The following is a 15,473-nucleotide window of genomic DNA, read 5'->3' as shown; positions in this document are numbered from 1 at the left end:
ATATATCAGGTGACATTAATCGTTATGCAAGACACTTTTGGGGTACGCAAATACCATATCTAAGGTGGTATTCATCCCTATTTCCTAAAGTAACAAAACTTCCCTGATATGTTTAGCATTAAATGTTGATACTAAGGTCATGGAGGTCAGCACACATCCAGAGTGTTCAGTTGTTTTTATTTGGTCGAACCATTGGCTCTATCCATTTTGAACTTTGTATCTTTTCTGTTAGGTCTTTCTTGCATAAATTCTCCTTCAACTCATTCCTCAAGCACTCTAAGCACTAAATGGCCACTTGGGTGAGCATACGTTTTAAGCATTATCTTGTGGACTTCAAGTTCTACTAAACTATCAATGCAAACAATTCAGGAAATAACTTCAGGCAATCTGTTTATTTGAGGCCTCACTATTGATTATTCCCAATACTTTCATAGCATAGATTTACATCATCATCTAGTGCATAGGCATCAGTTTTGGTCTGAACACACATTCTTGAGCACCACTGTTGATAGTTTCACCTAGAGTCTACAGAGGAGACACTAATAATGAGCCATTTACATCTAAGGTGCTCTCTACATAAACTGCAACAAACTGCAGTCTGTTTGCAAACGCATACTAGGTAATAGAAGTTAATCTGCCAAGAAAGATACACGCATACATGATTTTTAAACGTCTCCTGGTATTTTATTGGCACTGCACATTGCGTTTTTATATAAAAGGTCAAATACAAACGGTGAAGACTGCACAGAGTGTGTGTGCACTTCACCGGTTGTCAGTGCATGAAGATGGAAATATGAATTAATTCATTGCTGGGTGATATAGAGTGGATCATGTATACAACAGAAAACACATCACTAAATTACTCATAAGTAAATGTAGGGGTCTATGCACATGACTAGAGACTGTCCAGACCACCCCCAAATGATTTAAAGCTGCAAGGATGTGATGTAATTATTTAACCACAGCGGATTGGTGCATCAGCGCTCACAATAATCTCAGCCACCTGCACCCCGATATATTCCCCCTTGACATCTTGGACATTTATTGTGTCATCCTCAAAGATAGTTCTCATTTTTCCTGTCCAGGGTATGTCAGCAGTGTAGCGCGTTCCTGTGACAAAGTATTCCACAGAGTACTTAGGCCTAGCTTCAAGTTTGGCATTAATACTGTCAGTCCTTGACTCCATTCGCCTACCTGCGGTACCCACAGTAAAAGTGGTGGTGACAGAAGCGGAAACAGATATATCTCCAAGACCTGGGATGCCTGCACTTACCTCAACGCTAACTCCTATCTCAATGGAGGATTCAAAGCTCCAGCTAGATTCTGTTTCAATAGTAAAGGACAACTGCCTTTCAGCATAAACAGGTGGGCTACCTTCGGGAGCAGCACAGTTCTGCACTTTGGTTCGGGCACTCAATTGTAAGGGCTCTGTTCTCAATATTTTCTTATCATTGAAGTTATATTTAATATCATAAAGGACTACTTTTTTGGTGGGCTTGCTATTATGGACTAAAACGTACTTGCTCTTCAGCACGTATGCTGGGATATCCATGTCCCCGTGCCTTTTAATAGCAGACATAGCATTGAGGGTTTGACCTTCTGGATTTATTGGAGATGCTTTCCAGATGGTGACATCATCCTTTGCCCCACTTCCAGCATCATTCCAAACCCAGGTCCACTGTGCCGGAGTTACATACTTTGCTTCAACACAGCGGAAGTCATCAGCGGAAGGTGCTGCATAGTTCCCTGTTGCTGCATAGCCTAGGGCTACATAACCGGGGGGACACACAGGACGCCAAAGAGCACAATTTCTATTAGCTCCCGAACCCCTATCTGTCCAAACCTGGACAAAGGAGGTAGGCTTCACCAGAGTCCCTTCCTTAATCTCCTTTGCAAATACTCCAGATGGCTTATTGTAATTATCAACGGCGATGTGGCCCAGGCTGCAGCAGTGGTCAGCTTTCCAGAAGGAGACACCTCGCGCTGCTCCGCTCCCTAGAAAACAAGACAAATACACTTGAGTCCAAAGCTCATACATCCCTATTCATACTGCAAACATGTCCTTTATGTAAGTCCCGGCTGTTTTAAGAAGCTTCTCTTCCATATTTTAAGGCTTCCAAACCTTTTAATTACCGTTAAAGATCACATAATTCCTCCTTCATTGTGTAATTTTGACAGTATGTCAACAAGGATTGTAAGCAATAGGAACTCACAATAGGGGTACAACTTGTGAACCTCAAATTTAGGAGTTGATCTTTAATTTTTTTTTTTATGAAATGGTAAATAAGGGGTAAGGGGTAAGAAACGCTCAGAGTGTGCATACATAGTAGACCATAACTGTCAAATACAGTTGCTCATTATTTGTGTCAAACCACAAGTTTGTAAAAGCCTCATTTGACACATTTCTCTTCATTCCACCTTTGGACCTGTGTTGTTTTTTGTTTTCCCTTTGTCTAAACAGAGAATTATCCTCTCTTGGTGGAAGCAAACTTGCAGATGGCCTAGAGGCCCGCAGCATATCTTCTAATTTAAATTTCACATATTTAGAATAAAGTAATGCATAACCAACCCTCATTCAGACCTAATACATGAGAACCTTGCCCAACTTGTCTGTGCACCCCTCCATAGCTCCTCTGAAGTGAGCATGCATTCTCGTCCCAGGATATAAAAATATGCAATACTATTCTCATCAGACTATCTTACTGATGTGTTAGAATTCTCTCTTTTTCATCTAATGTGTGCATAATTCTTAATTTGTTTACGTGCCTTCAGCCTTTTTGTTTTGTATTCTCTTTAATCTATTAAGACGTGCTCTCTTCTTGGGATGAGAAGGTTTTTTGAAATATGTGTTTACAATCATTCATCCTTGGGTTAGTGAGAATTTTATGATTTGCTCTGATGTGCCTTTCCTGCTCTACAGCCCAACGCACAATTTATGCCCCAGATGGGAGTCATTTTTAAACATAGACTGTCTTGCAGCTAGAAGTAGCCTAGGGAGCAAGCATTGTCAAATCAAGATAATGGTAGCACCAACTCCAGGAGGCTTGTGTGGGCGGAAGCAGATCCATAAACTTGCATTAGAATTTGACTTAGTTATCCCTTCATCTAAGCGACAGATGAAATGAAAATGGTCTAAAGTACTGAACCACAACAGTATAAATAAAATGAAAGTAGTGGGAGGTTGTGCCCACCTCTGAAGGTGTTAGTTACAAGATGTCAGATCCCACTGAAATTCACAAGGGCAACTTATCTTGGAAGATTTGCTTTATGGAGACATGCTGGAGAGTTAGTAGATATGCATATTGAATATGTGGAGTGGACTAACTTGGAACCTTGGGGAAGTGGGACGGTATGCACTCATAAAGATATTTAACATCAGTAAACACTCTTCTGAAGAACTGTATATCTTTGGCACTTCTACTTATCGGTGCAGCTCCCTTCATCACAGATAAAATATCAGCACACTGTATAAAAGAGCTTCAATGGTCACTAAAGAAGAGACCATCAGCTTCATCAATGTCTGCTGTGAGACAAATACTGCATCAACATCTTAAAACACACACAAACACGCTGATACTTATACTTATTCATATAGGATAGACTGCTTGACTAGATGCTAGTTACAGAGTGCAGTTTTAAGCGAATGATAGGCCCACCAAATGAATCAAAGGGCAAAACCTCTGGCCAAACTGATGCCTCTGAAAAGGACTGGGAACACATTATTCATGTGTCAAAATTTTCTAACACGTGACTGGCTCTTCACTAACCATAGGAGGCAATCGGGGTCAGCAGAACTTCAGAAAATGTCCAACGTCCCTATATGCAAGCCCTCATCTGCTGTATTTAATCTGTGCAATGACCAAGGATTTATAGTGACCTTAAACACCTGCTTCTTACCTTTGTCATCCCAGATGTTGACCATTTCTTGTGTCTGATAAAGAACCAGAGCAATGTCTGCAGAGTCGCCTTGTGAAGGGAGTGTTATTTTATCAGATTTCAGGATGTACGGAGTATCCGACGGTCTGTTATAGTTGCTTACGGATAAGAAGGACTCAGAAGTTAAACCTTTAAATGGAAAACATAGACGATGCAGGTTAATTTCTAATTGTTCAACTTTGTCCCCAAAATGCTGACAGTTATAGAACATTACTCATTTGCCTAGAATAGGCAAGATGTTATTGTGCGGGCCAACTTTGAAGCAAAGGAAAGACACTGAAGTCATTATGGGAAGAATACTACTTTATCACCCACAAACTTTGTAAGTGCTATACCAGTTCTGAATGGTTGGTGGGCTGACTAGAACTGTCACTGTTTGTGAATAAACCCTGGTCTCGACTGGCAGGAATATATGACTACTTTTACTTTGCAGAAGCGCTGTGGATTGGGGAGATGTCTGGCTAACAGGGCTGGACTGGGAACCAAAAAGAAACTCTGGTAAGTATGATCAAATCATACTAGACTGCACAAAGCAAGTAAACGAATATAGATTTCTAAGTACCATTCTACAGAAATGGCATAGCAAGAATATCAGCAAAAGGAATATCCAGAAAGTTAGTAAATACAGCTAAATATAGGTTGACTATTCTTTAAAAAAAATGACAAACTATTAGAGTTTTTTCATTTCAAAGCAAGCAACATATGGTACACAATCAAGGTTAATATTACTCTGCCAGGAGTTCACATGTACTGTCAATATTCATGGCCATTACCAGTCCCATTCTCCACTACTGTTCTCCTTTACATAGAAGACACATTTTCATTAGGCCTTGTTGGCTGTCCGATCGCCCGGTTCACAGTCCAAAGACCATGGCTCCCAAAGTACAAATCCAGGATGCTACCCCAATATTGATAACATTACCTCCGGGTATTTTTAGATTTGGTATATTTTACTTCACATATATTTATCTTCCCCATCCCTGTCCAAGTGTAATTCTCTAAAATTGGAGCTGTATCACTGACAAGGACAGGAGCAGCGCTCTCAAAACCCACTGACCCGGAAATAACACAGTACCAGTACCCAAAAGCCATCAAGAGTTTAAATAATTGGATTAGGTCCTTTGTTGACTCCCTGCCCCAACCCCAACACAGCAATACAAAACGATCTAGATCCCGATCCCAGGCTAGTTGTTACACGGAGTAAGGAACTCAGACTGATGAAAATCCACAACATACAACTGAAGCACAAATGGATAATGAGCCAGGATAATGTAGACAGGAGCATGTTCTGATGTGCCATGAGAAGCTACTAACAAATGATAAGGACAACAAAATGCACAGCTCTAGCATATCGCATCAATGCCAACACCAACAGAAGCAATAATATCTTTGACATGATGAAGAATTTCACCTCACCAGTGGCCTCTTCTATCTCGATTACATTCTTGCAGGACCTCTGCCACAATATTCCTCAATTCTTTAGCAACAAAATCACTGCCATTTACTGCAACTTCAACCCACAACTGGACACAACACACCTTGCTAAACGCCTCCCGATCTTATGCAGAAAACCTGTGCTAACCACATTGCCCATTATCACCCGAAAAAAACCTGCTGTCACCATGAAGTCCAGCAACTCAGGGGCCCAGTCAGACTGCTACCCTCACCTCACCTACTACAGAGAACTGAAACCCATTGGCACCAGGATAAAGGTCATTCTGAATGCCTTCACCGCTCCAGCAACCTTCCCAGATGCTTGGAAATTTGCAGCTGTACTCCCATTGCTGAAAAGACCCTCAGACGACCCTTCAACGTACACCAACAATAGACTGATCATACTGCAACTATTTCTGGCCAAGATCTTAGAGAAAATCGTCAACAGACACATCACCGAATATCTCAGTGGCCACTAACACCTCAATACCACTCAGTCTGTTTTCAGACCTTAACACAGCATAGACATTGCCCTCCTCACTGCCACGGTCACATCCACATGGCTCTGGATAGAGGAGACATAGAAGCCCTCTTTTTTCTGAACCTCACTGTCTCCCACCCCATCCTCATCCAACGCCTACACAGCATCGTAATCGAAGGACACGCACTCTGATGGATCTGCTCCTTCCTGACTGGAAAGAGCCAGTCAATCAGCCTGGCACCGTACACCTCATACACTAGCGACCTCTTCTATGAGGTTCCTCAAGGATCCTACATAATCTAGACCCTCTTCAACACATACATGATCCCTCTAGTCAGCATCATCCACTCTCACAACATTAAGTCCCCGCCTACACCAATGACTCACAACTCATTCTCTCCCTCCCAGACAAGACATCCAGAACCCAGATCAAGTTCAATGCCTGCATAAGTGCTACACACATGAGCCTCCTCAGTTCTTGAATTCCACAAATAGTTGAAGATCTGTTTTTTTAAGGATCCCCACTAGCCAAAACTTTGCCTCATATATGTTCAGCACCAGGATGCCTCACCAGGCAATAGTGTGCCCTGCACAACTGTATACCATAACATAAGATACATTGACAATATGAATATATCTAAGGTATGTAGATGTGAAGTAAAGATAAGCAAGTATTTATATACCTATTTATTCTTATTTTTATAGTGGTCGATATTCTGACATACAAACCTCCAACTTCAAAGAAGGTTTTGAAAATGTGCAGCTGATCAATGCATGTTACAACACACATTTTTTAACACAATGTTAAAAGAGTACTTTGCAACAATTCTAGAGAGAAACTAAGTGATCAACTCCAAAGGAAAAGACAGTAAACTATGAATATTCCTTTAAGGAATTTCTGAGCATGACAACAACATGTTTCCTCTCCTCCATTTGACATGCAGCTTGTAAGTGGGAAACTGCATGGGCACAAGAAGGAGCTCTCTATCTGCCCAAAGTGCCAAGGGAGCTCTTATTAATTTCTTTAAAAAAATATAAGATTGCATCAAATGTAGTTCCATGAAAGAAGGCCTCTATGTTAAAAAATGAAATAGCTTAATTGCACCTAAGGTACTGGTAATTTTGAGTTGATATACATTTTTATTAGCACTTTTTTTCACCCGCACAACTAGTACAGCCTTCTGTGTGGTAAGAATGGTTTTGAAAACCTTGGAAAGAAAAAAATAAACTATCCCTTCCCCCTGCACTCAAACATTGCTTCCATTGAAACCCCCTCACCTTATGATGTGCCTCCTGTCCAAGCAGCAAGTCTTTTGAGTTCATGACTGTGCAGCCCTATGTTGTTAAATCATAGAATAATAACTATCTAATTTGGAGCCATCCAAAATGTTCAGGGCTTTTAGGCTCTTGAGGCAAGTGAGTTTTTTACAGTCATTACTAAAGAAGTCTAGCAATCATCCTTATTGTTTGGAAAAGTCTCTTTCCATTCCCCTTGTTGCTGTGGAGAGCTACTCCATGCCCAGGTTCAACCATAGTTACTCTAGACATTTATGCTCCAAAGGTAGTTGTTGTGGCCCCCAGAAAACCAGGATTGACTGTTTGGCTGCTGTGCTCTCGCGGCTGATGGGAGTGCAGGGCTGGACATTGGTAGACTTGTTTATACTGGGTCTGCCCACCTTACTCAAAAAGAGTAAAGTGATGCAGCGCTTTCTCAGCCTTTCACTGCTCCTGGCCAAATGATTCATTATGCAGCACTAGGAATCTCCATGGGCTCCTAGAATAGGGCCTTGGGGGAGGAGTTGCTGGTGGTGGGGCACAGTTGAAGGTGAAGCACTGTTGTTGAAGGTGAAGCACTAAGGCAGGTGGAGTACAGGGGCCTCCCGTAAGAAGCTAATCTCTTTTGATTGGAATGTCCTACTCAAACAGTTTTGAGTACAAGTATCTGAGAAATCATGGGGATAGAGTAAACTCTACTAGTCCACTAGCATCAATAAGGTTCACATGGGAAATCTTAGAACTAAGGGTGATGCTGATAGTTACATATGAGACCGCGACAAGTGCTGTTGTTTCAGTGCTGTGTCCATATCCCTATGGGGGATTACCCTCCCTTCCCTGATATTGAACTATCCCTGCATATGTTAGTTGGGAGGCACTTACTCAGACATGCTGACACCTTCTGGGTTACATTGGACCCCTTAAGCGCAATGTTGCTTAATTATTGGTCAACATCAGGACTACCCAAACTTGTTTGGGGGTGGTTAAGGGAGTTTTGGGATTGTTATATATTCCCCTCTCTTTCGTCATTATCATCATATGCCTATGATTGCTGTTTTGTACAAGTCTTAAGATGCTTCCCTTTTTTCACTTATCCATACCTTCAACCAAATCTGTATCACCAGAATGACTTGTATAATGACAAATACTAATTATTGCTGTAAATTGTGTTACACAGTAAAATCAATGAAAATGTTTTAAAAAGAAATTATAAATAAGAGATAGGAGATAAGGCGACCTCAGTTAGAATTCTGATGCTGGATGTGCTAGATGTCTCAGTGATATCACTTCGGGGCATTTGGCTAGAGCAGATCCAATGAAAGCCACCACATTTGTCAATACCATAGCACAAAAGTTTGTCAATCTGGGACAAGACTAGAGCACATCAGTTAGTGATCCCTCTTCCCCAAATCCCCTCCAGAATGCCGGGATCTTCCCACTTCCTATTTTCGCCAATCACATCGGAGTATAATGTGATGCATAAAGTATGTTCAGTAGGGTTTCCCTTCCCCCTGCTTCAGAGGTAAAATTGTTAGCTTGTTCCAATATTTCCCCTCATTGCTTCTGGTCTAATGTTATACACTGTGCCTTTTTCCCAAGAGCGTTGGGATGGGAATGTATCTTTCCCTGCTGAACAATCATGTTAGAAATGGGGTCTCTAGTTGGTAGAGGTATGCACCCTGTCCAAGTAGGGAGCACCAATCAAGTGAGGGTAAATCAGATACACATCTTATATTAACTTGCGCTTACCCTCTGGAAGCTTGACACAAAGCAGCGAGGCTTAACTTAAGAGGCAATGCGTAAAGCATTTGTGCACACTTTAATTTCAGTAACGCAGTGAAAACATCACACATAGACTCCATATTAGTTTAAAGGATCACTGAAATATTATCGACGGACACATTATCGACTTACCAAAATATCGTTGACAAATTATCGACGACAAAAATATCGACTTACTATACTTATTACACAAAATACAAAAATATCGAGTAAAAAATATCGAGTACTAACTATATCGAATACATAAATATCGCTTAAGTAAATATCGACTACAAATATATCGTTGGACATGAAATTAGCCTTAACACTACAAAAATATCGACTACAAAAATATAGACTACCACAATATCGTAAAAAAAAAAATATCGAGTTCATGTTTGTACACTTTTCTTTCTAAAATACCATCTTTATCATCAATAAAAGTCATTTCTCACTGAAAAATACATTTCACATATAATACCTGTTACTTACATAAAATTACTATTAATCCACATTTGCTATACATTCTATTACATGCATTTTATCATTTTCTACTATTCTTTGCATTTAACTAACATTTGTATTACTTATTTTCACATATAAATATATTTCATTTAAACACGAACCTGCTTTAATGCGGAAATGACCACATACCACCATTCTCACATCAACAAACACTCCAATTAACTTAAAAAAATTCAAACTAGCCTATACTATGCTTCCTTACATCCTACAACCAATCAAATCAAAGCACACATAACACATATACTATAAAAGGGATACATGCATTCTACCATTTGTTGCTGCTACCTCTCTGGAAAGTAGATGCCAACACTTTGAAGATTTTGTTGCAGAATAAACATCTTTAAAGATCCAGCTCACTAGCTAATTAATCAAGTAAGTAACACAGCATTTTTGTAGAAAACTAAATTAGAAGTGCACTATTTTCCTTACATCTCCTAAGTCTTACACTTATTTTATTTTCATGTCTTCCTACTTTTCTGATAGAAACTACTCCAACACACTTCCTATTAAATGGTCATATTTCTTCACGTGCAAAATCAGATAGTAAGTATATAATAATTCTCTGTTACACAACAACTGCTGTTTTTAAACACTAATTTACAAGAGTATTTAATTTTTAAAAACATTATATTTACAGATATCCTGAAATTGTGCTATTTCTACAGCAAAAACGATAAAACTACACTAATTACACATGTAAGTATAGATGTGTTTGTTATAAAACTGCCAATTTCATTAATGCACATTTTTAAACAACATATCTTGGTTTTTACATCTTCCCTATAGATCATTTGAAAAATCCAACATCAACTATACCAAAACACAAGAATACCCTTCAGAAAAATGTAAGTATAATTGTAATTTGCTAAAAAGTGGGCACAAAAAACGCTAACTATATTCTTAACACCATGTTATATATTTTGAATTGCCTCTACAGATATTCAGAAAACATCATACATCTATTCTACATATCATATGAAAACATCCTACACAAAATATACCAATATACAAGAATAGCCTTGTAAAAAATGTAAGTATACTTGTCATTTCTCTAAAACTGCCGAAAATAACACAGACTATGTCCTTAACAACATGTTATCTATTTTATATTTCCTCTACAGATATTCAGAATACATCATACAGCTATTCTACCTACAACAAAGAAAACGACATATTTAGAAGTTAGTATACGTTTAAATCTGTTACATTTCCAAACGGTTCAGTATTAAAATTATAATATTTTGCTTTTATTTATTCTATCTACTCTACAGATCATACCTGTACTAAATTGATGTACTCCAGCAATTACTACTATTCTACTATTTAAACAAGTAAGTATATGTAATGTTTACATCAAATGCACTAGTAGGCAAAAATGACAACTGCTTTTGAGTAGGAAATACGTTTGTTATAAGTAAACATTAACGTTGCTTTTCTATATTTTCATACCAACAGCAAATAAAGACATACATACAAGAACATCATTGAAAAGACATTTCTGCTTCTGTGACTACTACTTTGATTAACTGTAAGTATAAATGCATCAATAATGATGTTAGCACCACAAAAGTAAAAAAATGTGTTCTGATTTTGTTTCTTTCTACTCTTTCCTAGAACAAGTTAATCAAAATGACTGAAGGTGCAGAATTTGTCATGTCTCAGAAAAATAAATTACTATTATGCTACATGGGTTATGTGTACAATCAGGAGAGACAAAGTGGTAGAAAGGTTTTTTGGAAGTGTACAAAATATTACTCCAACAAATGTTATGGGAGGGCCACTACTGAGGAAACTAATGTGCTATTTACTAGAGAACATAATCATCCCCCAAATGTCACAGAAATTGAAATTAGAGATGCTTTAGAAAGTATTAAAAGTGCTAGCACACAAAGTGACAAACCCACCACACAAATCCTGAAAGAAGAACTGGTAAAAATCCCTGCCCATGCTTCAGGTCAACTACCCTCTATTGACTCCCTGAAACGCACAATTGCACGCACTAAACGACTCACTAGCACAACCCAACCCAACCCAACTTGTTTTGAGGAAATTATTATTTCTCCCGAAATGGCCATCACACACAATAAAGATACATTTATTCTTTTTGATAATGAAAGCAGTACAAACAGAATAATTATGTTTGCAACTGCAAGTAATTTACGAAAAATCCAACAGTGTCCCCAATGGATGATGGATGGAACATTTAAACCCTGCCCAAAACCTTTTTACCAACTGTATTCCATCCACGGTTTATACCATCATTCTAACATACCTTTCATTTACTGTTTGCTACCCAACAAACAGCAAACAACTTACACCGAAATTTTAAATGTTCTCAAAACGGAAATCAATAATTATTTTCCAGAAAAAATAATTATTGATTTCGAATTAGCTATGATTAATAGCATTTTGAGAACATTTCCCCACACAGCAATCCAGGGTTGCTATTATCATTTTAATCAGAGTATATGGAGGCATCTCCAAAAATCTACTTTAAGTATACTATACTCTACAGATAGCACCTTTGCCTATCAAGTTAAAAAGTTAATAGCCCTGGCCTACGTCCCTGTTACAGATGTTGCCGAACATTACAATTTATTAATTGACAGCGCATACTATAAGAGGAATGAGGACAAACTAACACCATTGCTAGACTATTTTGAAGACACTTGGGTGGGAAGGTTGCACAGATCAGGACATCGACGCCAGCCCAAATTCCAAATCCCTTGGTGGAATGTCTATCTCAGTACTTTAAACCAAGAGGCTAAAACCAACAACAGTGTTGAAGGGTGGCATAATGCTTTCCAAGCAACTACAAACCGAGGCAAACCCACATTCCATAACCTTCTAGAAGCTTTGAAAAAAGAACAAAGCTATCAGGAACTAAGAATGGAACAATCAGTGTCACAAATAGGTCCAAAACTCACTAAACAAACCCAACAAATGTTCCGACTACTTCAAAGTCAAGTCACATTATACCCTACAACTAGAGGATTAGAATACCTGGCAATAATAGCAAAAAGTCTCCTCTAAATAAATGTAAAGTAAATATACGAATGTCTTCTTACAATAATAATAAAAATTACATGTCATACACATATATAATGAATTATAAATAAAACATATTTGTTTGACAAACTTTTTAAATTTATTTAAAAAAATTCGTAACAAATATGCAATGTTTATAATTTTTTATAACATACACATAACATTAAAAATCGACATTTCCCACCCAATCAAAATTGTAAAATAAATACTTACAATTTTTGGACTTGAGAGACGCAATCAAGGAAAAATCAATCCATACAATCCAATCCAATATCTTACTATTCCAATATGGGAAACCCTCAAAAACCCGAAAATAAAAAGTAAAACGTAAAAAAACGCTCCAGGAAATCCCGAAAACAGTAGTGTGGACACTTTAGGATTTAAAGTTATATACACACTATTTTAAAAAAACGGTCACGCATATCAATGTATCAATCCGAATCGAAACCCTCAAAAAAACCCGAAAAAGGTTTAAAAAGTGTAAAAACCGCTCCTGGCAAACACGAAAAATAGGAGAAAGAATGTCAAAATATAAGCATAATAACTTAAACGTTTGTTTCTCCGTTAAAAAACACGCTTCCTTCCATGTAGTTTTCATGCGAGGAACCGAAACCTGTAAAATAACATACATAACGAAAGCCACCCACAAATACCCCCTTCACATTTGTAAATATACTAACCATTAACATTAACCATGTAAGAAGACATTTCCGAACACTTAAAATTAGACTTGAAGTAAAAAAAGCACGACACATCCATAACGGAGACTTTTCACCAAAATGCTACTTAAACTATTAATACATACACCAAAAAACACTACAGAGTTCGATTATACCCTCAAACATGACCACTTACTTATAATTTGTAGTTAAAAATAACCTTACCTCTCTCCACGCGAAGCAACTCCCAACCGCGAGCTTCTCCAGTCCTGAATGGAGCGCAATAACCTTACGCGGTAAAAAAGTAGTCCCCTTAACCCATTTGTGTAAAAGGATAATAGAATAAACAATGTCATATGGAAAATATATAATACATACACATGTATAATGTAACAAATTAATACACTATACTCATGACAATTTTCCTTTATTAACAAAAATAAATATATTTAATAGAAATTAATATATAATATTTATTATATATTAATAATATTAAATAATTATGTAAGACTTTGAATAAAAGATGTAAATAATTTCTTATGGTGTATATTTATATGAATAATTTTGTGTATAATTTTAATAAAACATTATAAATGTTTATGCTAATAATTAATAATGATAAATAATATAACTTATTTATTGTTATTAATATAACAATTAGAACCATTTTGTATATAAAGAATGGCCTGAAAAAAAGTATCTATTTTATCTGTGAATGTATATATTTTTGTTAATAATAAAAAATGTTTATGTTTATTAATTAATAATAATAATAATTAATAAAATAATTATCATTTTTATTAATTATTACAAACAGTTTTATAATTATGTCTAACTATAACAAAAGTATATAATTGCTTTACTAATATTTGGTCAATACCAGATATTATAATTAAACATATTGTTTCCCTATACAATTATAAACTTTACAACCAAATCGATTTATATGTTTTATGTAAAAACAACATTTTGTGAAATATACACCAAAGAAATTTTTTTTTGTATTTCAAGTTATCCTAACAAATGTAATAATAGTCATGTTACTTGTTAAAAAGAAAAATGTATTATATATTTTATTATATTAATATTTAATATTAAAATTATTAAATATTAATGTAAGAAATGTATAACAAATCATTGTTTTATGTATTTCTATATAAATTCTTTAAATTGTAAGTGACTGATGGGAATATGTAAAATTTACAGAAAGAATGTAGTAATCAAATTTTTTTTTTACATTGACAACATGTATATAAATGTAAAGATGTTATTCTGTGAATAATAAAAGTCAAAAAAATTTGATGTTATATTTCTTTGTGATTGTATTGTAGTACACAATAAAAAATCAAAAAATTGTTTAATAAAGTTATTTGAAAACATCTATGTTGCATTAATTTTTAATATTAAAATACAGTAATGAACAAATGTATACAAATGTGCTGCACACTGACCAATTTTATATGTATTATTACTACTCCAGTCAATCTAATATCATAGAAGCTGCAAGACACTAGCAAAAAATATTTACTATTCCTACTACACTCAAGGTACTACCATAAAATGTGGTGGAGACTGACCAATGTTTTTTTATTAATCCAACTCCAGTGTAGGTAATATTACTGATGGTGCTGGACACCAACCAATTAATAATTAGAATTCCAACTCCACTCTAGCTACTGTCTGGAAACATGCTAATACATATATTTTTTTGATCAAAATAAAGCGTACTAATGTAAAGTTATAATAATAGCTATTTTCGTGTAATAGATTTAATATATCAGTGTTAAGTTACACTATACATCAGCACTCTAAAATACCCAAAACTGTCCCAAAACACTAAAAAGACCCCTTCACCCTAAAGGCCAAAAGTGACCCTGAACCCTACAAATACCCCTTTATCAACAAACTGAAAACTGACCCTGAACCCTACAAATACCCCTTACCCACAAACTGAAAACTGACCCTGAACCCTACAAATACCCCTTTACCCACAAACTGAAAACTGACCCTGAACCCTACAAATACCCCTTTACCCACAAACTAAAAACTGACCCTGAACCCTACAAATACTCCTTTACCCACAAACTGAAAACTGACCCTGAACCCTACAAATACCCCTTTACCCACAAACTGAAAACTGACCCTGAACCCTACAAATACTCCTTTCCCCACAAACTGAAAACTGACCCAGAACCCTACAAATACCCCTTCACCCACAAACTGAAAACTGACCCTGAACCTCAAAAAAACTCCTCTACCCACAAACTGAAAACTGACCCTGAACCCTACAAATACTCCTTTCCCCACAAACTGAAAACTGACCCTGAACCCTACAAATACTCCTTTCCCCACAA

General features: G+C 36.7%; 1 protein-coding gene across 1 annotated transcript in view; it reads right to left on the bottom strand.

Annotated features, from left to right (window-relative positions):
• Window positions 1–662: 662 nt before the first annotated feature.
• Window positions 663–15,473, bottom strand: part of LOC147712441 (uncharacterized) — a 116,218-nt gene continuing 101,407 nt past the window's right edge. Inside the window, exons 7-8 of the mRNA XM_086923115.1 lie at window positions 3,898–4,065; window positions 663–1,995 (exon numbers count right to left, since the gene is read on the bottom strand). Of these exons, the coding sequence (XP_086779241.1) occupies window positions 956–1,995; window positions 3,898–4,065 (1,208 nt within the window). The 3' untranslated portion in view covers window positions 663–955. The remainder of the gene's footprint in view (window positions 1,996–3,897; window positions 4,066–15,473) is intronic.

The sequence above is a fragment of the Lissotriton vulgaris genome, chromosome 5 (genome assembly GCF_964263255.1).
Source record: "Lissotriton vulgaris chromosome 5, aLisVul1.2, whole genome shotgun sequence".
NCBI lineage: Eukaryota > Metazoa > Chordata > Amphibia > Caudata > Salamandridae > Lissotriton > Lissotriton vulgaris.
This window is presented reverse-complemented; position numbering and strand designations above follow the sequence as displayed.